The sequence below is a fragment of the Lissotriton helveticus genome, chromosome 12, assembly GCF_964261635.1.
Source record: "Lissotriton helveticus chromosome 12, aLisHel1.1, whole genome shotgun sequence".
Taxonomy (NCBI): Eukaryota; Metazoa; Chordata; class Amphibia; order Caudata; family Salamandridae; genus Lissotriton; species Lissotriton helveticus.
Window position 1 is genome coordinate 546,987,665 of NC_136073.1, and position 22,787 is coordinate 547,010,451.

At 50.1% G+C, this 22,787-nt stretch overlaps 1 protein-coding gene across 8 annotated transcripts in view; it reads left to right on the plus strand.

The window, feature by feature from the left end:
• Positions 1-22,787, plus strand: part of TERB1 (telomere repeat binding bouquet formation protein 1) — a 1,077,176-nt gene that overhangs the window by 50,160 nt on the left and 1,004,229 nt on the right. For 7 of the 8 annotated variants that reach the window (XM_078669239.1, XM_078669238.1, XM_078669242.1 and 4 more), the window contains one exon: positions 2,461-2,517. The exons of the other annotated variant lie outside the window; for it this stretch is intronic. In XM_078669239.1, coding sequence (XP_078525365.1) covers positions 2,484-2,517 — 34 coding nt within the window. In that variant the 5' untranslated portion in view covers positions 2,461-2,483. The remainder of the gene's footprint in view (positions 1-2,460; positions 2,518-22,787) is intronic. 8 annotated transcript variants of the gene reach the window in all.

Genomic DNA, 22,787 nt, shown 5'->3' on the forward strand with positions numbered 1-22,787 from the left:
TCCGGCGCGTCCTGGTTTGTAGGTTTTTTGGTCGTTTTGTCGAAGGTGATTCTGGGTTGTCGTGTATCTGGCTTACCCATGGCGGCGTTATGTCCCGTCGTGCCTCCCACGGCCGACCACGTCCACCTCTCCACCGCGTGTGGTACACAACGCGAGTGTGTATGTAGGCAGCTAGCGCAATGGCAGGCCCCCGTTAGGGCCGCTACCGTTCGTACCTGCTGCAGCGATGACTGTCCCACCGCCAGGCCTCCGACCCCTGCAAGTGTTGCACACCGTTGACAGTGTAATTTTCGTTTCAGATGCTTCCCTGCGATTATCTTCACACTGTTAGGCCACTAGGACTATGAGGCTGCTCCAGCCGTCCACTGTAGCCACACCGGCGTTCCCTCTGCGCCCAGTCTATCGTTTTTCGCGCCGTATTCCCAGACTCAGGCCTTCTGACAAGATGGCGGTTCGCGCCGAAATCCCCTTATTCGCCTCTGGCTTTGCCTGCAGCCGCTCGCGGGTATGGGGACTCGTTGTGAAGCAATGGCAGTAAAGGCTATCCAGCGCACCAAAGGGCCACTCATGTTTTGTAAGGCAGGCGTGTGTCGCCTCCCCGTCCGTCACTCCGATCCCTAGCCCGCAGCCACGCAGTCTCCGGGCGCTCGCAATCCCTCCGTTTGGTGTCTCGGTATGGGCGTTCTGAAAGAAGGCGTCCACTATCGCTGTCGCTCGGTTCTGGTCCCGGGCATCTGCCAGATTTCAGGGAGGGCTGTCAGCGTCCGTCGTCGAGCTCCCGAGCGGCACGGTCGTTTCTCTCGCTACCGGGCCAACAGCCACTTCCGGTCGGCCAGCCGCAGCGCAAGCCCCCGGCGCCTCGCGTCTCAGCAGGCCGCACAGCGAGCTCAGAGCAGAGTGCCGGATATCTCCGAAAAGTCAGTGTGCTCCTGCAAATTCGTCGCAGTCCGAGGTGGGGACACTCCGTAGGCTGAATGAGGCCCAGGGTCCGAGCCTCAGGGTCAGGAAAGACGGATTAATAGCGGATTAATTCGCTCGATCGGCGGAGCTGCGATTTCAGGCAGCCATTCCGCTCGGCAGCCAAGCCACGCCCCCTTGTCCCAAGAGAGCTTGGCAGCGCATTGGGGTAGATTTTTTGGGTCCTTATCCAATTATTCCTAATCACATGAAATAGTTCATTGTCATGGTGGATATCTTTTTAGATTGGTCGAAGTTGAAGCCATTTCTGAGCCTACTACCAAAAAAGCAATTGAATATTTCAAAGGGTATTTTCAAGGGAAGGTCTACCTGGTGAAATTCTCACTGATAACAGAGTTCAATTTACTTCAGTTGAAATGTCATCTTTTTTTTAATAACTGTGCTATAAAACATTTGAGGACACCACTTTATCATCCTCAAAGTATGGGAAAGTTGAACGTTTCAACAAAGTACTTGTAGAATGTATTCAGTCTTCCATTAGAAGCAATGTCTGTGTTGCCAAATCCATTCAAAATTTAGTTTGGGCACACCGCACCACACCAAATTCAGTGACTGGGAAATCTCCTTTTGAGCTAATGAGGGGCAGGGAACCTACCACAGAACATTGTCCTTTTTGGACCACAAAAATCTCACAGAATTTTAGGAGTGTCGATGATTGGTGGAAATCAGCTGAGAATAATTCAAATCTTGTCAATTTAAAGAGAACTGTTCAAGCTTATCCAGGTTTAAAGAAAGAGTGTAGATTAAAAATTGGTGACTGGGTACGTGTGAAAAATCCAGTACTTGTTAGCAAAGGTCAATCCAAATTCAGAGATCCTGTTCAGATTTGTAAACTGGGCAAGAATTCTGTGAAACTTTCTGATGGGAATTGGTGGGGCATTTCTCGTGTGGCTTTAGTTCCTCATGATATTATGTCTAATGATACCAAGAAATGTTTTTCTTCTTTGCCTAATAAAACTAAGACGTATTTAAAGAGTACTTTTCTGACACAAACTATCAGAAGTGTTCGCATTCCTGTATGACCAAAGAAATTAAATGACTTTGTTCTACGTTAACTTTCTCTTTCTCTTTTTTCTCTTCTTTTTCTTTTTAGTGAGGGGGTGGTATGGGTTCAGTGTTCTGTAACAGTTGAATCTGTTTTATAAGGGATTTGTTTTAGGTATTTGTTTTATTATACTGTAATGACCAGATTTGACAATTACTTTACATTATAATCTGTTTTATAAAAAGGGAGATGTGTGGTATTGTGCAGCCTATGGCGTGGAATGTTATGAATTGGAATGTGATGGAGTCACTGGAGCTCTGCATTCTTATTGTTGTCAGTTGCTCCAGTGCCCCTTCAATGCGAGAAGTACTACCTGATTAAACCTACAATTCAACCTTTAAATCGCCTGGTTTCTTCACTACACAAACATAATTCATTTTTTTGTTTGTATTTTTTTTTTGAAAACCCAAAATTAAGCACATGTTTCTTGGTTGTAGGCGTTGACTGAATACGGCATGAAATGGAGAATTTAAACGAAAACAAAAAGCAGTGTGGTAAGGTTTATACCTAAATCAAGTGCTTTGCATGGATTAGGATTTTGCTAATTCATCACAATATTGTCATTATTGCAAATAGATGTTACATTCTGTTATCCCTGTGAATCTAACTTGTTGGGAAGCCTAGTCTGCAATTCATCAAAGTGTGACTCAATAGATAGGTAGAAAGCCTGCATGTTAGCTAAGGCAGATTATCTTACCTTTCCAGTATTATTTAACAGAGTGGGAATATTTTTGATGTTCTCTCTCTGTTTAGTTTACTTTTGCACAGAAAGGTTTGCCAATGTCATGACCTTTCACATCTTGCTGTCAACGACTGATTCCCAAAGCTGCTTCCACTTCTAAGCATCTGTCGGATCTCTCCTCTCCTTAAGTTTGCATTGCTTTCAGAAAGTTGGCATATCCCAAATGTAGTTGTTGAGCTTGGAGTTTGCGCTTTAGGGTGCGTGGACTATGGGCTGGGAGATATATGGTCCTGATGAATCCTGTGCGTAACAAGCACATGATAGCAGAATCATGTTGATCACTTGATTATTTTTTTAAGGACACGGTGGTTCAAATTTACTTAACCATCTAGTATCCACTTTCACTTTGTTTTTATCTTCAGGTAATACTGGTCCCTTATAAAAATTTGGTTGGGGATCAGAGATACCTAGTTTTTATTCACTCATCAACACTTTGGGCACTAATACACTTGCCTTCCACTAGAACCCAATGATAAAAATGGTCACCGACACTGTTGGTGCTTGAGTGTTCTTTTTTCACAGTGACTCCTACTAACCCCCTGTTTTACCTTCTGCTGGGCTAGTGGTAATATTATTTTGATTGTTTGGTTACTCTTTTGTTGTTTGATATAAGAGCTTTGTAAGAACACACAAAAGAAGTAGAATTCAGTACCAAAACAGTACTGAAAATGTGCACGCGTGCAGAGGACAGGAGTTGTGCACGAGTACGCACATCTCCTGTCCGGGCATGCGGCGTTTCAGCAGAACGCTTCCTCTCTCTCAACGCACCAGAAATGCAGCACATCAAGCAACAGCGTATAGATATTAATTGCTATTAGAGTCCAGGTATCCTTAGTGTTTCAGCGATGGGTACTGTATATGAAAAGTTGACCAACAGGCTGCTCTTTTAGGATATCTCATGTTTGTTAGATATGCAATTTTATTAATTTTAGAGTTTTATATAGCTCGTATGTTACCTGAAGATATCAGAGCGCTGTACAGTTAAACAACAGTATTCATCCTGTGGTGGTGACTGTATAGGTTCTAAAGTTACAAACCAGGTTATGCACAAGCGTACTCATCCACAAACCATCTGATATATAGTGTTTATAAGTTAGATAGTTCAGTGGATATCCAGAGCACCAAAAGGAAGTCCTTGTAGGTTAATGAAAGCAGCCCTTGTATGTGATAGGATCAATGTTTCTTAAGCTTGTACGAGGATGGGTCCAGCAGAGCATTCAGAATATTGGAATCAGTGTTTGAGACTATGTTTGAAAGTTCGTACTGTAGAGCTCAAGCCTGCGCTTCAGTAGAACGACTCACTTTTCATTTGTGCCTCGGTGTCTTTCGAGCAGTAATGGCTTCCCATTCTTCCTGAAGCTGATTATCAACTAGTACTATGCCAGTTTATACCATTGGACTCAGACATTGGGCTGGGGGCACAGACCTCAAGCCTTTGGCACAACTGTCAAACAGGGTGACTTAGTATTAAAACACTGCATCGGCTCTTTTCACCTTCCTCATTGGAAGGATCCCTATCTTGCACCCCACATATGTCTTTAATGTGCCCCACAAAACACTAAGCTCTCCTGCCCCAAGCATTGCAAGGTGCCCTGCAACAAGACTGATAGATGACGTTATGGTTTTACCCTGGTTACATTGCCCTCTAGTAACGCAACCACGGAAACACAGTGGAGCAGATGGATCTGATGGGTGTGGTGCTGCAACCGTAAATCACTTCCTGTCCGTTCCTGCTGGGGGATTGGGGAACACTGCTTCACGGGCTTCCAGCCTAGCTGCTTCCTTTGTCCACTGACATCGAATGCTCCTTTGTTTTCAGGAAGGAGAGCTCCCCTTTCCACAGCCATCAAACTATCTAATCTTTACAAGATCCTCCTCCACCACTTCACTCGAATGTCAGTGAACCAAATAGTGAGTGGGTGAATTTCTCAGTTAGCCAATGGGAGGGTGAAAGGAGGGACAGATGGATGATTTGTTTCTTAAGAATCTTTTTTATTGAGAACAAGAGGAAACGTATGCTCGTAGTACAATAAATACAACATTTAAAATGTTTCTCATTATCCATGGGCAGAGTACAGACCACAATAGAGTCGTAGATGTGGCAAACATAGGTGATTATGCACTACCTCGATGCATTTAACAGTAGAGGGCTACCAATATAGGTCCGTACTATTACACCAAATTTACCTGCTCCCCACTCGCCTCCCTCTCCGCAATCATTCACCTCAGTAGGCGCACAATTTGCCCCACACTTTGTACCATTTCTCAGGGCAGCTTTTGCTGTGATAGACCATTCGTTCAGCCCTCTGACACCAGTCCAGGTCAGACTTCACCCATCCAGCCGGGGAGGGGACCCTACACCCCAGGCGCGTGTGATGTTTGCTTGGTCACAGTTGGAGAAGTTGTCAGCCATATCTTCTGATATCTTGGCCAAATCACTTCTCCTGAAACATTTAAAATGAACAGTTTAGCATCCAAGGGAGCAACCTGGCCCAGGACACTGGTCATATCCTGTATCACACTCTCCCAGAAGAGTTGTATTGACGGGCACGTCCATAGGATATGAAAGAAAGTACCTTCCTGCCCACATTCCTTCAGACAAAGCAGCGTATCCCCCTACCCATTTTGTGAAGAAGAACCTTGGAGTAATATGCTCTGTGGAATATCCTTAGTTGGATCAACCTAATACATGCCTGAATTGCTACCCCTCTCGATCTTTAAATAGCTGGCGTCCAGTCGTCATCAAGCCTCTCCACATCCCTCTCCCAGGCTTCTCTCAAGGCCGGCAACAGCTTGGGGAAGTTGTTCATAATTTTTCTGTATGTCATGGAGACAGCCCTGCACTCCAGTGGGGCAGAAAGGAGGAGATCCTCCAGTGGGCTGCCTTTGGTACCTGGTCTCCCTCTAGGACATGGCAGTGAAGGGCATGTCCAAGTTGTAGATATCTATAGTACTCTGTCTCCTCCATCCCATAATCCTGATGCAAGGTTTCAAACGTCACCATCTCTTGTCCTCTCCACACATGGCCCAGATGGTCAATGCCTATCAAATTCCATTTTGCGAACCCATTAGGGGCCCCAACTCCCTGCAAGAGGTCACTATTCCACAACTGGGTCAGGGCTGTCATTCCCCCGCCCCCTCGAAATATCTCATTATCTTCCTCCATATTCGGAATACCGTCTAGGTATGAGTCAACAGGGCCTGTCCACTCTATCGTTTATACAGAGCAGCTTTTTAATAACTGTTCTCCATGGTGCTTCAGTGGACCTGAAATGCCGGTTCCACCTGGTCCGTGAATACCCAATCATTGATGGTTATGAGCTGCTCCTCCCATTAGTACCTGAGAATGTCGGGGAGTGGGCGGCATGGGCGGTCCACCCATTATTGACAACGGAAGGTTTCCCCAGTGTTCCATGTCCACGTGTAGTCTGCCTAAGTGTAAAAGTAGCTTTTCCTTTGGGAAAAGCTCAGAATTCCGAGTAACGAAAATGCCCAGGTATGCAACTTCATCCTGAGCAACCGGTGTGGTAGACAGATAGATGATTGAATGGGTGACTCGCCATGGATGGTGAGTGGCTGAGTGCTTGAATTAATGAATGAGTGAGTGTGCATGGATTGCTGAACTATTGATATGTGGGTAGGTGCATGGATGGATAGATAATAGGTGAGTGAATACATGGACAGCTGGAGGAAGTAGTAGAGAAGTGCCTGGATGAATTGCCTTGAGTCCATGTGGTGATGAATTTTAAGAACATTGATGAAGAATTAAATAAAATGAGTGCATAAGGTGGACAGAGTGCAGAAGATAGCAGTGGTCCCATTGGTGATCTGTGACAGCAGACTTATTTCCTCTCCAGACAGTGCTGCTTACTTATTTATTCATGCACTAGCTCACTAATCCATCCAACATCACTTTTTCATGCACAGTCATTCACTCTTCCATATTAGCACTCGCTCATCCACCCAGTTCCTCATTTACATAGTCAAATTTGTAGTCATTCGTACAACTATAGACAGAATCTTGGCAGTCCGTGAAGAAGCACTTTTACGTTTAAAAATCAAATCTATTGACTTTGGCAATACTTGCCTTCTTTTTCTTGTTTAATATCTTCAGCCTGCAAACACTCAAGTCATACAGGCTGCGCCATGCTAAAAACATCTCTGCAAAGCATTTTGCAGAGTCATTCACTCTTCCATATTAGCCCTCACTCATCCACCCAGTTCCTCATTTACATAGTCAAATTTGTAGTCATTCGTACAAATATAGACAGAATCTTGGCAGTCCGTGAAGAAGCACTTTTACGTTTAAAAATCAAATCTATGGACTTTGGCAATACTAGCCTTCTTTTTCTTGTTTAATATCTTCAGTCTGCAAACACTCAAGTCATACAGGCTGCGCCATACTAAAAACATCTCTGCAAAGCATTTTTATATCAACCCCACATAGCAGTGCGTGATGATAGCAAATGAAAAATGCATAAAACTACCTGTCCAATATAGAACACTCACACTAATTGTTATGCTTGAGGAAGGGAAAATCGACAAACTCATGTTGACTTCATACCAGGGAGTGAACTCACTACTTCCTGTATTTAGGAAAGTGGGCACAGCCTTTACAGTGAAGGGAGCAACTCCTGCCTCTGGCACCTCAAAGGGCTGCCCACTTCCCAAGAAGTCTGGTGATAATGAGTTGTGTTTCGACCCAGAAACATATTAACCGTAACTGGTGAATATCGGTGTTTTTAGGTTTTGCTTCTAGTAAGTGTTGCTCACCTGGGGTGGTCCTGTAAGAATTGGTAGGGACAAAATTCGCCGTTAACAGTTGTATAGTGGCACCATAGGCAGCAGGGCATGTGGCTGGTGGGGCAGTGCGATACCTGTGAAAAGGTTAGAATATTGCTTCCTTGTTAAGATGGGCAGAAAAGGCGCATAAGCGAGCGGAAGGACACCTGGCTGCAATGCATGTTGTGACTGTCCTTTTGCTTTCGTTTAGTGCTTCATTCATACAGTCTTGTCATGCACCTTATTTCCAGTTCACAATATTTTCCCGTATTTGGTTTCTTGCGTTCAATAGGGGTTCCCTCCAGTTCTCCTTTAACGTTCTTCTCCTTAAGCTCCTAGTTGCTGTTTAGTTGAACTATTTACTTTCTATCAACCGTTCTACTCTGCCATGCTTCTATTGATGGGGCCTTGCTTAGTTTCATCACCTTTTCATCAGTGTCCTGGTAACACTGACACCTGTGATGGGTTAAAGGGATAGTCTTTGTAATGCTAAAGCAAGGTGTTAATTGAGTGTCTGTACCTTAGGGACAGTTGCTGTTACAAGACTCTTACCTATGAAACAGTGATTCCTTCCTGAGTACATTGAAGTCACCCTTTTGGAGCAGAAGTCACCCTTTTCTCTCTCTAATGCGTTCTTCCTATTTCTTAGTAACTGGACTCTCTCTCCAGTGAGGTATCCACATTTCCAGCAAGTTGTCAAACCCTGTTCGGTGGAGCCATAGGGTAAGCAGAGGCTGCTGGGCCTCATCCTTGGGGGCTGAGGTCATGTGCCTCTGATATCCCAGGGTCCGTTCTACTATGACTTTGCAAAATGGGTCAAGTGCAACCCCTTCAGCACCTAACTGTGCTTGCGATGGTGAGCAAAAGACACACACTTGATGGACGGAATGCAGAACAAATCAAAACATTCACCCCCAGTCAATAGATCTGGTTTAAATCCATCATTCTTTTGCTCACAATGCTACCCCAATTTAGACCTGGCCATATGCGAATCAGTCTTGACCCTGTGCCTCATGGGAACAGTCCAGCCTAAACTGCCAAGCCAGGTCCTTCCTGGACCGGAAACAAGCATGCTAGGACCGGTTTTGGGGTTTCACCCCTCTTCAGCCAGGATAGCTTGATTCCAGTGACACAGTGAGCCCAGGACCCACGTCTGGGCATACCTGGCGCACTTAGGGTGAGAAAGCAAAAGACACACACTTGATGGATGGAATGCAGAACAAATCAAAACATTCACCCCCAGTCAAAAGGTCTGGGTTAAATCCATCATTCTTTTGCTCACCATGCCACCCCAGTATAGACCTGGCCATATGCAAATCAGTCTTGACCCAGTGCCTCATGGGAACAGTCCAGTCTGAACTGCCAAGCCAGGTCTTCCTGGACTGGAAACAAGCATCCTAGGACCAGTTTCGGGGTTTCAACCCTCTTCAGCCAGGATAGCTTGATTCCAGTGACACAGTGAGCCCAGGACCCACATCTGTGCATAACTGATGCGCTTAGGGCGAGAAAGCAAAAGACACACACTTGATGGACGGAATGCAGAACAAATCAAAACATTTACCCCCCATCAAGAGATCTGGGTTAAATGATGGTGAGCAGTCGCAGGGTTTTCAGTGAGGCAGTGTGGGCATGCTGATGCTCTCAGCACCACAAACAGACATTAGTATAATAAATGATTATGCCATCCAGTACTTGACTTTGAAGAAAAAAACTATTTCTGTGCACATTAGACCCCTAGACCTAAGTACTGCACATATTGCCCCCCCCCCACCCCCCCTCCATAGTCCAGGCAGTGCCCTTCCGGGGTCAGTATCCAGCATGATTAAGCTTGGGTGTTGGGTGCAGATTACCTCTGTGCTCTTGTTATTGCACATTCTTCCTTTTAGTTCCTGGTATCACACCCAACCACGATCTTAGTCTGTGTCAAAGTTTGGCACTCTTGGGGCCACCATGCTCCTCTGCTCACCTGCTCTCTCTCTTTCTATCGGAGCATGAACTAGCAGTATCTTGTGGCTTCCTCTGTGGTCACGTCTGTAGTGGTGCAACTGCTCTAGCTCTCAGGGACAGCTGCTCGAGGGAATGCTGAGTCTCTTGAGGCTGGTCTGGCTGGTACTCTTTGAAGCCCTGCTGGCGCCGATGGAAACTGCATTGGTGCGACAAGTCAGAGGCTTATGCTAGAGGTAAGGCCTTGCATAGGCCTCAGTGGCTGAATGGGACCCCAGCGTAGGTCATGCAGTAGCTTCACAGGCTGGGCACAGTGGCTTGGGTAAACAGGTGGGGTGGAATTCTTTTAAAAATCTGTTTGTCCACAAGGCAAAATGATTCACGAATCCACTTGCCCTTTAGAGAAATTCTCTTGTTCTACTTACTATCTAAACCTTGCATGGATCAAAATAGACAAGTTCAGGATCAAATGGTAACCACAAATCACAAATGACAACTGTCAGGAAGCCTAGTGATCACTCGCCCACAGTCTCCTGGCCAACACCAAAGCAGGGACAAGCATGTCAGGGTCACTGTCCCCCACCCCCCCCAAGACCAGACCCCTGGTGAAGTTTGATAGCAGGCAGGTACAACTCAACCCCCAGAAAGGGAGCCAGGCCCATGGAGAAGACACGGACCTCCAACAGGGTGCCAGGAAAAAACAAGAGGGACACACAAAGAAAAGTGAAAGGAGGGTGGGCCAAGACTCAGGTTCCTCAGGCGGCTGCTTCTGTCTGCCATGGCCCTCTACCACGGTGCAACCCTGCACCTCTTCCCAGCACCCCCACTGTGCTCCTCACCTCATCGCACAGGTCTGATTATGCTGCTCCGACCCGCGGCACTAAGCCTCCAAGCCATATATCTGGCACTTGGGCTAGGCGACGGGTAGCACAGAGCAGCAGCAGCAGGTGGTAGGCCCAAGCTCCGATTGAACTCAGCACGGCCCAGCTCTGGCAGTCTTCAGTGGTCGCCGTGGCTTTGGGGACCATGCCAAGTTGTACTTCTGCCTCAGAACGGAGCGAAGCGAGGAGTGACCAGCCTCAAACATTTGCAAGCTCCACCCTGCCACCAACCAACCTCGACCATGTGACCGGAGCTACATGGGATTGTTCCCTTTTATTTTTTTAGTGGTTGCAAAAGATGGTCAGTCTATATGTGCAGAAAACAAGTTTAATGCACATTACAAGGGCTCTCGAACTTGGTTAAAGTGCCTTTTAGGGTGCCATCTAGAGTGGGGTAATTGTTGACTCAGACATTTAGCAGAAATATAGTGCAAACTCTTGAGTGGTATTGGTAGCCCTACGACTGGATAAGATACTTGTTACAAGCAGCTGAAAGACAACCTAGATGTAGTTTGACTCAATATATATTCTAGGCGGTGAGGTCTGACTTTTGTGAAAATGGCATCCAGCATGTACCCTCTGCAGATAGTGGGAGAGTAAATTAATTTCTAAAACCTTATGTCTTTCAGTTTAGAGGGGAGCAAGGATGGCTGGTTGTAGGAGTTGTCTAGCTAATAGTTTTAAATCTCCAAAAATTGATTGAGGTGGACCTCATTGACTTAAATTAAGGTTCTTATAAATGAGAATAAGGATTTCAAGTAAGTAACTTGTTTTCTTTACTTGGTCAAAATGACACGATACCTCATAAGGAAACTCTTGTTTATATATGGTACAAAAAAGCTTTGGCGGGGGTGTGGCTTCGGGGGCGATGAGCTAGGACGTGTCTCCTGAGAGCTCCGGTGACCCGCTGCCACCTTGAGCGATTTTTAGCGGAGTTTGGGGGCTGGGCAGAGACCCCGAGAACGGTTGGGACCCCCGGCAAGTGGGGGCGTCTGCGGAGTGCGGAGAGCGGCGGCTTGCCTTGCCTGGGGAGCTGGTGGTGCCCGGCGGAGGCCCTGGAAGTTGCCGTGCCCGCCATTTTGCCAGTCTGCGCGGTGGTGGGCCCTCGCCTCCTGGACCGGCCGTGGGCTGCCAACGGGTCCCGGCTGGCGACCGGACAAGCGGAGGAGGGCGCCGGAGCGCGATGTCGCCGGCGGGAGCGCAGAGGAAGCCTGGTGGTGCCGGGCGCCTGGACGGCGGTTGCGGGACCCGGTGTGGCCTATGGAAGCCTCAGCCCACGGTAGCCCCTGAGCCTCGGAGCTGGTCGAGAGAGCGGGCCTGGTGCTGCGGACCCTGGAGATCGCTGGAGGGCTCCTGCAGGGTTCCCGGAGGCCTCCGGCCGAGGCGCTGGTGATCTGCCTGGAGATCGGGGCAGCGGCAGAAAGGAGAGGTGGGCTGTCCTGCGCTCCGGAGCCCCGGTGGGTGGCTGCGCCCGCCATTTTGTGCCCCTTCCTGGAGCGGAGGCGCTTGAGGCGGATAGACTGCACCCTGTCCTGTCCTGGGTCGAAGCGGGAGTGTGGAGGCGGCTGGGCTTGCCGGGAGATCCGTAGGCTGGCACTGAGGTGAGCGGTGGACCCCCGGGAGAGAGGCGCGGTGCGGATATGGGCTCTAGGTGGTGGAGGTGGGGCCCGTCCTGCTCCCAGCTGCGGTGTGGTGGAGGACGACTACAATACCGGCCACGGTGCTCCACTTGGTGGTCTGGGGACCTTCTGTGCTGCAAGTCCCTGGGGCTTTGCATCTTGCCCCCCCCCCTACGCATCTGGACCTTGATTGGACGGAGAGCACGTGAGGAGCCGGTGTGGGAGTGCTGAGGCCTTGGTAGTCAGAGACAGCTACGGAGCCAGAGGCGCAGTGAGTTGCGGAAGGAGGCAGGCTGCTGTGGGCTCCCTGAGGGGGGGGGGGGCGCGGTGAGGACCCGGGCCCTTGGCGGCGGGGCGGTGGTCATTGAGGCAGTGTTGTACATAGCGTTTTGACTGGTTGTTCGGGGCCACGGCCTGCACTTTCTGCTGCCCCCTGGCTCCCTGCCCCCTGCCCCTCTGCTCCCCTACGCAGCAGCCTGGACACCACTCTGAGTGCCCGGGCTCTCTTTAGTGACTGTGCTCCGATTGTGTGCCCCCGGAACGTTCCTCGGCGCCGGTCTGAGGTGGGCCGGTGTGGCCTATGGAAGCCTCGGCCCACGGTAGCCCCTGAGCCTCGGAGCTGGTCGGGAGAGCGGGCCTGGTGCTGCGGCCCCTGGAGATCGCTGGAGGGCTCCTGCAGGGTTCCCGGAGGCCTCCGGCCGAGACGCTGGTGATCTGCCTGGAGATCGGGGCGGCGGCAGAAAGGAGAGGTGGGCTGTCCTGCGCTCCGGAGCCCCGGCGGGTGGCTGGGCCCCCATTTTGTGCCCCTCCCTGGAGCGGAGGCACCTGAGGCGGACAGAGGTGGGCCGTAGAACTCTTGACCCTGTTGCTTGTGTTGCTGCCGCCTAGGGGTGTCCAGTGGGGCCTAATAGGTTGGGGGGCCTGTACAACGCTGTCGCTTGCCACATTGGAGCTACATTCTAAGAGCATCGCCGGAGCGGGGAGGCACGAACTGGGGCAGAGCCCCCACTATCCTCTGCTTCTTTGGACATATTGTACCACATCAGGACCGTACCGCGCAGAGTGCGCTGATGGACTTCAGCCACAGCCCTGGCAATGACGCGGTCCAAGGGGGGCAGAGCGGACTCGGCGGCTACCTCCATGGATACCTCGGTGGTGGCCATGTGGGGCAAGGCGGGAGCGGTAGCGCCAACCGAGACTCCCTCACAGACTGCTGAGGACTCGCCACCGGTGACCCAGGCCTTTATGGCCTCCTTCATGTTGGAGCTTAAAATGGAGATAGGCTCTTTGCGCTCGGAGGTGCAGACATGCGTCAAGGAACTACGAAAGGAGGTTACTGAGTTAGGAGATTGGGTCGACGGGCTCGAGAAAATAGTTGATGCGCGCACGGAGGACCAAGAACAGTTGTGGCAGAGAGTGGCGGCGTTGGAGGAACAGAACATTGAACTGCAGGTCAAGCAGGAAGATCTTGAAAACAGGAGCCGCCGCAATAACCTCCGCATCCGGGGTGTACCACTTGAAGCGGAAGGGAATGACATCCTGTCCTACGTAGCGCAGCTCCTCCATGAGGTCTGGGGGGACGAGGACGCCTCCCCTCCAACTCTAGACCGTGCCCATCGAGTCTTCGGGCCAGCGGGCAGAGCGGGTCTCCTCCCGGACATCTTAACCCGCGTGCACTACTTCACCGAGAAGGAGGCTATCCTGAAAGCGGCGAGGGACAAGCCGGACCTCAGTTATGGAGGCCACAGGATTCAAATCTTCCAGGACCTGGCCCCAAACACCCTGCGCCGCCGGAGGGCTTTCAGACCAGTCACGGAGAGGCTATGGGCCCTCAACATCTCCTACCAGTGGGGCCACACTTTCGCCCTCATCTTCCGCTGGGAGGAAAAACGCAGGGTCATACGGTCCTACCGTGAAGCGGCGCAGCTGCTTAAACTGTCGGACTCGCCGGCGCGCAGCCCCTCTCGACCAACGCACCAGGAGAGGGTCTCTGCCCGCCCGGACTGGACCACGGTTCAGCGTCACCGCCGCACCCCTCCGGCGGACGAGAGATCTTCTTCCCAGGCCAAGCAAGACATCATAGCGCACATCCGCTCTCTCGAGGGCGACCGTGAAGGATCGGTGTCGCACCTGTCTATCCGTGACCCAGAGTCTGATGGGAAATAATAGCTCTGTGGCCTCTATCGCGGTGGACGCAGCCCCTACCCTCCGGTCCTGACTGCGATAAGTGGTGTCTACACCTCCTCTGACCGATATAATTTACCTGTCCACTGGCTGCAATGACACTTCTTGCATCACTTTGACTTCTGCCATGCTCTGCGGCCGCAGGATACGGCTCTGGCCCCCTTGCTGTGTATATGCTCTGTACCCCCTGCAGCCCTTTGGCCTTCCTTACATGTGAGGGTGCGACACTCCCAGGCGCAGGAGAAGACTCCCTACTCCTGCTGCACGTGTCATACATTTGAAGGCGCAGGGATACCACCGTGACCCATCCCGGAGGCTTTCTGATGGACAATGCCATGTTCTCCTGGTCTGCGCAGCTGCATGGCGCCCCCGACTCCAGATTGGGCAGCGGGGATACCGGGGTTGCTGTCTCCTGTACTTTCTGTGGGTAGCCCCCATACTGTCCCATAGGGAGTGACATTCCTGAGTGCGTCCAAACCCTTGGGTAGAGGATGCCCGGCAACTGGGGCAGTCCAACGTGGCCCTGTTGGCCTTTGTTGACCTTGGTAGTTACGAGGCCTGTTTGCGGCCGCCTATTGACTCTCTTCCCCTTCTCTCTCTTCCTATCCTTCTTTCCTTCTTTCCTTCTTATCTTTCTCCAGACATTTCTTCTTCCCCTTCCTCTTGACTCAATGTGTGGCGGCGTGGGGATGGGGCGGCTGCTGTACCCTGGGTGGGATGGGCAGGGAGAGGTTACCTCTGTGCATTCCTCCTCACACTGGCGGGAGTGGGGAACGTGGGCGGATCCTGATTGCTACGCGCTATTGCTGCGACCATCCCTAGGCCCTTGAAGTTCTTGACGCTTAATGTCAAGGGCTTGAATTCCCCTAATAAGCACAAGCAGGTCTGGCGTTACCTCCTCCAGCAGCAGCCCGACATTATTTTCCTTCAGGAAACTCACCTACTGCAGGGAGACACAAACCGCATGGCGCATCCCAAGTACCCTATCCAGTTCTGGGCGGCTGCGGATACTAAAACTGCGGGGGTAGCCATACTGTGTAGGGCTGGCTTCAGGCGGGGAGACACGAAGCCCTATAGGAGTGGGGATGGGCGCTTTCTCAAAGTCACAGTACACTTGGGGCGGCGCCAACTTACCCTATGTAACGTATATGCACCCAACCAGTTGCAGGACCGATATCTCCAGACACTTTTGCGGAACCAGATTACATGTGGGGACCCGACCACGATATTGGGAGGGGACTTCAATCTGGTCTGGGACCCGGACATGGATCGTAGTGATGCCGCCTTCAATGACACCGGGGTGATGTCCTCTGCGCTGCGCAAGCAGATTGCAGATTTGGGGTTAGTTGATGTGTGGCGTTACCACTGCCCGGAGCTGAGAGACTACTCATTTTATTCACACGCCCACAGGTCCTACTCCCGCATCGATTTTCTCTTTATGTCGCTGGAACTGCTACGAGACACGTTGGGAGCCTCCATCTTGGACATATCACTGTCGGACCATGCTCATGTCGAACTGCTCCTCCAGGACCCGGCTGCGCCCCCCGCCCGAGAGGCACGTTGGTTTTTACCGCCGAGCATCCTTCGGGATGCAGCGGATGTTGACAGCATCCGGGAGGCCATAGACTCTTATTTTGTCTCTAACGACACCCCGGAGATGTCCTTCCCGACGATATGGGACGCCTTCAAAGCCACGATCCGGGGACACATCACTTCCCTGGCCATTGCTCGGAGGCGTGCAGCCTGTAAATTGGAAGCTGACCTGGCGGGCGACATTAAGAAGGCTGAGGTGCAGGATCGGGTCCGTTCGTCGTTAGAGACTAGGAGGAGATTGGCCAATCTCAGGGGACAGCTTTGGCTCTTACGCACTAATAAGGCGGAGCACTCTTTGCTAGCACTAAAACAGAAGTACTTTGAGGGAGGTGACAAGGTAGGACGATTGCTGGCGGGGAGGTTGAGGGCGCGTGCAGCTAAGGCCCACATAGCTAGTGTCCAGCTGCCGGATGGGTCGAGAGCTGTCTCGGAGAAGGCTAAGCAGGCCGCATTTGTGGACTACTACGCCACCTTATACAGGAGGGAGCCTGCCACGGCGGACGCGATCGCGGCTGTCCTGGACGACTACGCAGGGGCGCCACTGCCCTCGGGGAGTGCGGCGGAAGTGGAAGGCCCCATTACTGACGAAGAGGTCACGGCGGCAATTAAAGATCTTCCTTTGGGGAAAACGCCAGGCCCGGATGGCCTGCCCCTATCTTTCTATCGCACATTTCAGACCCAGCTCCGGCCCTATCTCCTAAGGCTGTTTAACTCTTTTGCGGATGATATAGGGCCGTCCCCTGACATGGGCATGGCGGAGATAGCGTTGATCCCGAAACCCGGGAAGGACCCCATGATGTGTGCTTCTTACCGCCCTATTGCCTTATTTAATACGGATCTTAAAATATATACTAAACACCTCGCCAAGCGTTTAGATCCGTACATGCCGGGGCTTGTGGATCCTGATCAGGCCGGATTCATCCGAGACCGTCAGGGGGCTGACAATGTACGTAAGCTCGCACACCTCGTGGGGAAGGTGCACCACTGGAAAATGCCGGCTTGCCTTCTCCCCCTGGACGCGGAGAAGGCGTTTGACCGGGTTGACTGGGATTTCCTTCGGGCGGTGCTCCGCAAACTTGGGCTGGGTCCGAGGATGATCGCAAGGGTTATGGCCCCATACATAGGGCCACAGGCTAGAATCTGGGTCAATGGCGGTTTAACACCACCGCTAGAGATACGCAGGGGCACTAGGCAGGGGTGCCTCCTCTCGCCCCTATTGTTTGCCCTCGCCGTGGGACCCCTAGCGGAGATGATACGGCGCGAGCCGGACATCCACGGAATAGTCCATGGTGGGCGGGACAACAAGGTGGCGTTGTTCGCGGATGACCTGATTCTCACCCTCATGCGCCCGCGGGAGTCTCTACTGGCTATCCATAGGGTGCTCTGCCTCTACGAGATCAACCATGATAAGTCTTGGGCTCTCTACCTCACCATCCCGTCAGAGGAGATTCCCTCTCTGAAGGAGGCAGGCCCTATCAGTGGGCTGAGCGCCATATTCGATACTTGGGCCTCACCCTGACCCCATCCCTGTAGGCCTGGTCGTCCGTAAACTGGCGAGACTGCCGAAAAGAGGTCCTGGAGGACTTGAGGCGGTGGAAGCCGCTGATGTTGTCGTGGTTGGGCCGGCTCAACGCAGTTAAAATGGCGATCCTTCCCAAACTCTTATACGTGTTCCAATGCCTCCCCACCCCCATCCCGCTTCACTGCATACTGGGACTGCAACGCAAACTCACATCTTTTTTGTGGGGTGGTAAGCGGTCACGCTTCTCGCAAAAGATCCTTATGGCTCCGCGGGACAGGGGAGGTTTAGCCTGCCCCAACCTAGTGCACTATTATTGGGCGGCACATCTCCGTTTTGTGATAGAATGGGAGGGTGCGAGAGAGTGAAAAAGGATGGCTGCATATGGACAGGGCGGTAACGGGACGCTCCATCTGGGATCTGCCGTGGCTCCATCGGACTGCTCGATCTACGAGCGCGTACATGGCGGTGCTCACGAAGACGGTTCTGGACATTTGGGACACCGTTGCTGTGTCCAAAGGGCTCACTACGTTCCCGTCCCCGCATACTCCCATAGCAGCGAACCCGCACTTCCCGCCGGCCCATCACTCTCGGGCATTTGAGAAATAGACGCAAGGAGACTGCAAGGTGATATGCGATCTCTTTGAAGGGGGCAAGCTCAAATCGTTCGATCATTGCCGGGAGGAGTTCCGCCTACCGCCAACGGCAAGGCTGCAATATGCTCAACTGCGCCACTGGGTCTCTAGTGGGGAAATGAACCAAGCAGCAACCCTTTTGAAAAGCTGGCGCGCTCCGTAGGGGTATTAAAGAGACTAGTCACCCAAATCTATCATATCTTGCAACATCCGCCAATTGTACTCACCCATCCATACCAGCGACGATGGCAACTAGCGATGGATGCGGACATTGAACCTCCGCAATGGGATAGAGTGTGGAGAGATATTCCCAAGGTATATCGGAGTATCCCGCAGAGGGAAAATGCCTACAAGCTTTTAACTCAGTGGTACTACACTCCCCTGCGGCTGCATAAGATGTTCCCCACTGTTTCCCCACTGTGCTGGAGATGTCGGACTGCAACGGGGGATTTTGTACACATTTGGTGGGCGTGCCCGCTCTTAACTGTTTTTTGGAAGGAGGTCCTCAGCCACATTAGAGGGGTGTTGGGGTTCCCTTTGCCTGAAGCCATCAGCACAGTCCTACTTGGCATTAGGCCTCCCGATCTCAAGGCACTCACCCGCAGTGACTGGATTTTGACGCTCCAAATGCTGGGAGCGGCTAAGCAGCTCATAGCCTTGTACTGGAAAAGGACCTAAGCGCCTCCCATAGCCTCTTGGTTTGTGCGGCTCTGGCACGTTTTAGCAATGGAGCTCCTCACAGCGCGAATACAAGCGCGCAACACTCGCTTTGGGACGGTCTGGAAGCCTTTGGTGCGCTACCTCTGCTCGATAGAACATGCGCGACATATGCCCACTAGGCTCCTGACTCTGCCCCTTTTTGATGACGCTGTCATTCCTACAGATCCCACTAGACTGCTCCTTTAGACGCCCTGCAAGACGCGAGAGCTCCCGAGGGTCTCTAACTAGCCGATGCTCCCCTCCCCCCCATTGAGTAGTATGCATGCCCTGCTCGCACGGCGCCCTCCCTGTCTCTTGCTTCCTCTGTCTTTTTCTGCACTTTCCTTCTTCCTTTCTTTCTCTCTAGACCTCACACATGTTTGTTGGCCCCCGTTGGGTGGTCCATCAGTAGTTGCCTCTTCACCTATTCCCAATGGCCCGGTGCTTGGGCCCCACGCGCACTGAGTAGCTCTGACAGCTGATCTTAAGCCACGCGGCCGGCCCCACAGGGGTTGTAGGCAAGGCGCTGTGTTAATTTGTCTTCATATGAATGACTTATGATCTACTTTCTATTTTATACGCGGCCGGCCTCCACACGAGGTTGAAGGCTTACCGCTGTGTCTAAGTGGCCCTGCCAGGGGATTGCTTCATAAAATGAAATAGACTTGGATATAAAAAAGCTTTGGCTCAGATTTGGTACATTGCAGATACATACAGTAACTCTTGCGTCAGACAGCTTAATTAAAACACAAACAATTTTATCTAAAAGCTGATGCAAAAAGTTCCCTAGCAAACGTGAAGGAAAGTTTTCAGATCTACTATGGTCATTGAAGTGAGGATTATATGCTTTTCCTCCTTCACTTTATTCTCCAGCAGCCACAATAAGAATATTAACTGCATTACCTATGAAGCATAGAAAAAACATGTAGTCCATAGCATGCAGTCATAGTCCATAAAAACATATGCAACCCTTCTTGGTCAGTTTCTCTCCCTTTTTCTTCCTGTCACCTCAGCCTCCTTCCATAGCTTTTTCCATTTCTGTTTCTGCTCTACACCTGTTGGAAACAACGATTTCTTTGTCTACATTCCAATATATAACCTCATCATAATATGCTTATACTCCATCTTAAGATAGCTTCACAAAAAACAATAGTAACAGGTCCTCATTGTAATATACATCTACAACCAAGTCATGCTTACTTACTCATTAATCTTCGTAGGGATAGGTCATCTATATCAGATATGTGCCTCATATATCTGCTGGATGGGATAATCCTTGTCTCTGTATCCTTAATAGAATTGAAAACTAACTTTCACAAAATGTTATATTCTATGTTAGCGAAGATTATGCTAGTTTAAATCTTACTTATTGCCATTGAAGCGACCTCTGCCTTGTATAATGCAGAAATGTTTGAAGGTAGAAACCAATGACCGATCTGCTGCCTTTATAACCTCTTCCAAACCAGCTCCCAAAGAGAATTCTTTAGATGCCATAATCCTCCCTGCTGAATGTTCTCAGAGTTTGAAATGTCAATGCCTGACTCCTGCAGCACCATCCATAATCACCTCGCTATAGCCAGAGGCACTGCCATGAAGGGTTTATTAACTGCAGCTATCCGTTAGATCACTACTGGAGGTCTGAATTTCTCTGTCATATCCTGATAGGCTATGATGCATCTTAACCCACAGCTTACGTGAATCCTTGCGTTTTAGATAGGATATTACCTTAGTATGAGTCTTAATGGATATCGCACTTGATAGTGCCACCCCATGCTGAGTAGACGATCTCCTAACCAGAACCTGTGCTTATAAGATCTATTAGCAAGATTACAAGCAAAGCCAGCTTACCTGATAATTCCTTCCTGGTTAAATATTCATTTGGTTGCCATGATGGAAACCTATTCAGTACCTGACTGATGTCCCAAAGATATACAAACCATAGGATGCTCACCACCAGCTACAGCTTCCACCAAGGCATGTTCTGCTGAAATGGCCGTGCCAAAGAGGTTTACCGACTGTTGGAAAATGGTCCTCTCTGAAGAGTCACCTCAAACGTTTTGCCTTTCTCCTCCTCTTTTTCTGACTTTTTTTGGCTTTGGGACTCTGGGCACTTTACCACTGCTGACCATTGCTAAAGTGCATGTGCTCTCGCCTGTAAACGTGGTATAATTGGTTTACACCTGTTTTGCATATTTGATTTACTTGTAAGCTCCTTGTAACGTGGCCTGTAAATTAAATGCTACTAGCGGGTTTGCAGCACTGATTGTGCCTTCCCTGAAGTAGCCTTTAAAACCGGTCTCAGGCCTGCGACTGTAGTGCCTGTGTGCACAGTTTACTGTCACTTCGACTTCATATTTAAAACTACTTGCCAAGCCTTAAACTCCCTTTTATTACATATAAGTCACCCCTAAATTAGACTCTAGGTAGCCCTAAGGGCAGGGTGCTATGTAAGCAAAAGGATAGGACATGTACTTTTATGTTTTGCATGTCCTGGTGGTGACAGCCTATTTTGTTTTTCACTACTGTGAGGCCTACCTCTCTCATAGGCCAGCATTGTGAATACACCTTTAAGCTGTAATTCCTGATCAGAGAGAGGAGCTTTTTCATGTTTCACATGTTCGGAATGGTAATGACAAATCCTCCTTACTGGTAAAGTTGGATTTAACATTACTGTTTTTGAAATGCCACTGTTAGAAAGTGGACATTACTGACAGCCTGTCTCCATTACACGCCTCGTCTGGGAGACAGCTACACTTTGTGCATTCCGTCTAGACAGTCACAAACACAGGAAGGGCTGGGTGTGACAGAGAACTCATATGAATGTATTTACATTCTGATAGCCTTCCTAGGCAGGAAGAGGGAGAGATGGCTCACACTTACACCTGATTAGACTGTTTCCTGACCTCATACAAAGAACTGATTTACCTCCCAAGGTTAGCCTGGCAGACAAGACTGGATTAAAAGGGATCCTTGTGCACTTAAGAGTTCTTTTGAAGTCACCCCCTACATCAAAGCCACTTTTGGGTACAAGTACCAGGGCTCTGACTCCACAAAATTAGTACACTACTGGACCTGGGAAGAACTCTGCTGGAGTAAAGACTGTTGTGCTGAAAGTATTGCTACTTTGCTGCAACTGACTGTTCTGAGGAACTGCTTCTCTGTTTTTCTGAGTTGCCCTGCTGCCTGCTGATCTCTGTCCTGCTGAAGATAAGGACTGGATCCCCGTCTCACTTGAACCCAGAGTGACACCAAGGGCTTGCTGGCATGCCTTCTGTTTTCTGAAGTCTCAGGCACACAAAAGACTTCCTACCATCATTCTGGTGCTGCTCTTCTCTGCCATCAGTGAGTCATACCCTTGCCTGAGGTGCTCCCTCCAGTCATGTGCCTCGGAAGTAAGTTTCTCCAGCTTTTTCCTACATCAACGTCAGCACAGCGGTGATATTTCGCTGGTGCAAACCGATGCATCGCCGTTAACTCCAAAGCAGTGGCCGCTTGATGACAGCGATTCTGCAGCTGGCACGGCTCGACACTGAGAGACAGTGCTGCTCAACATTGATGCAGCGCTTGCATTGCAAAGGGGTTTGACACCGGAGCTGCCAACAACAACGTGGATTTGCGCCGATGCTCACCTCCACATACGTTTCGGTGATGCTGCGACTTCTCACCTTGAGCCTTCAATGTTGACACTTTTCTACATCCAAAGTGTGAGCGTGACCTGTCTGAGTCCTGTAGCCCACCTGCCCTCAATCGCAGTCAGACTGAACTTTGGATTTACCCCTGTCCCTTGTGACCTCAAGTAACCTTTTGACTGCTGGTGACTTCTAATTACTGTACTATAAGTGTTGCACAAATACTTTACACTATGCCTCTCAAGTTAAGCCTGATTGTTCTGTGCCAAGCTACCAGAGGGTGAGCACAGGTTAATTTAGGGTGTGTATCTGACTTACCCTGGCTAGAGTAGTGGTACCTACTTTCAAAGGTTGCAAACCTTTGCCAGCTAAAGACCCCATTTCTAACACAGACCTACAAGCTTGTTGTTCAAATACCATTTGTGATAAGATATTCAAGACATTGGCATGGCCATACCCCATGGGTTCCTTACCCCATTCCTCATCTCATACCAACATACCTAACATCTCCAAGTCGACTTGTACTGTTAAATTGTG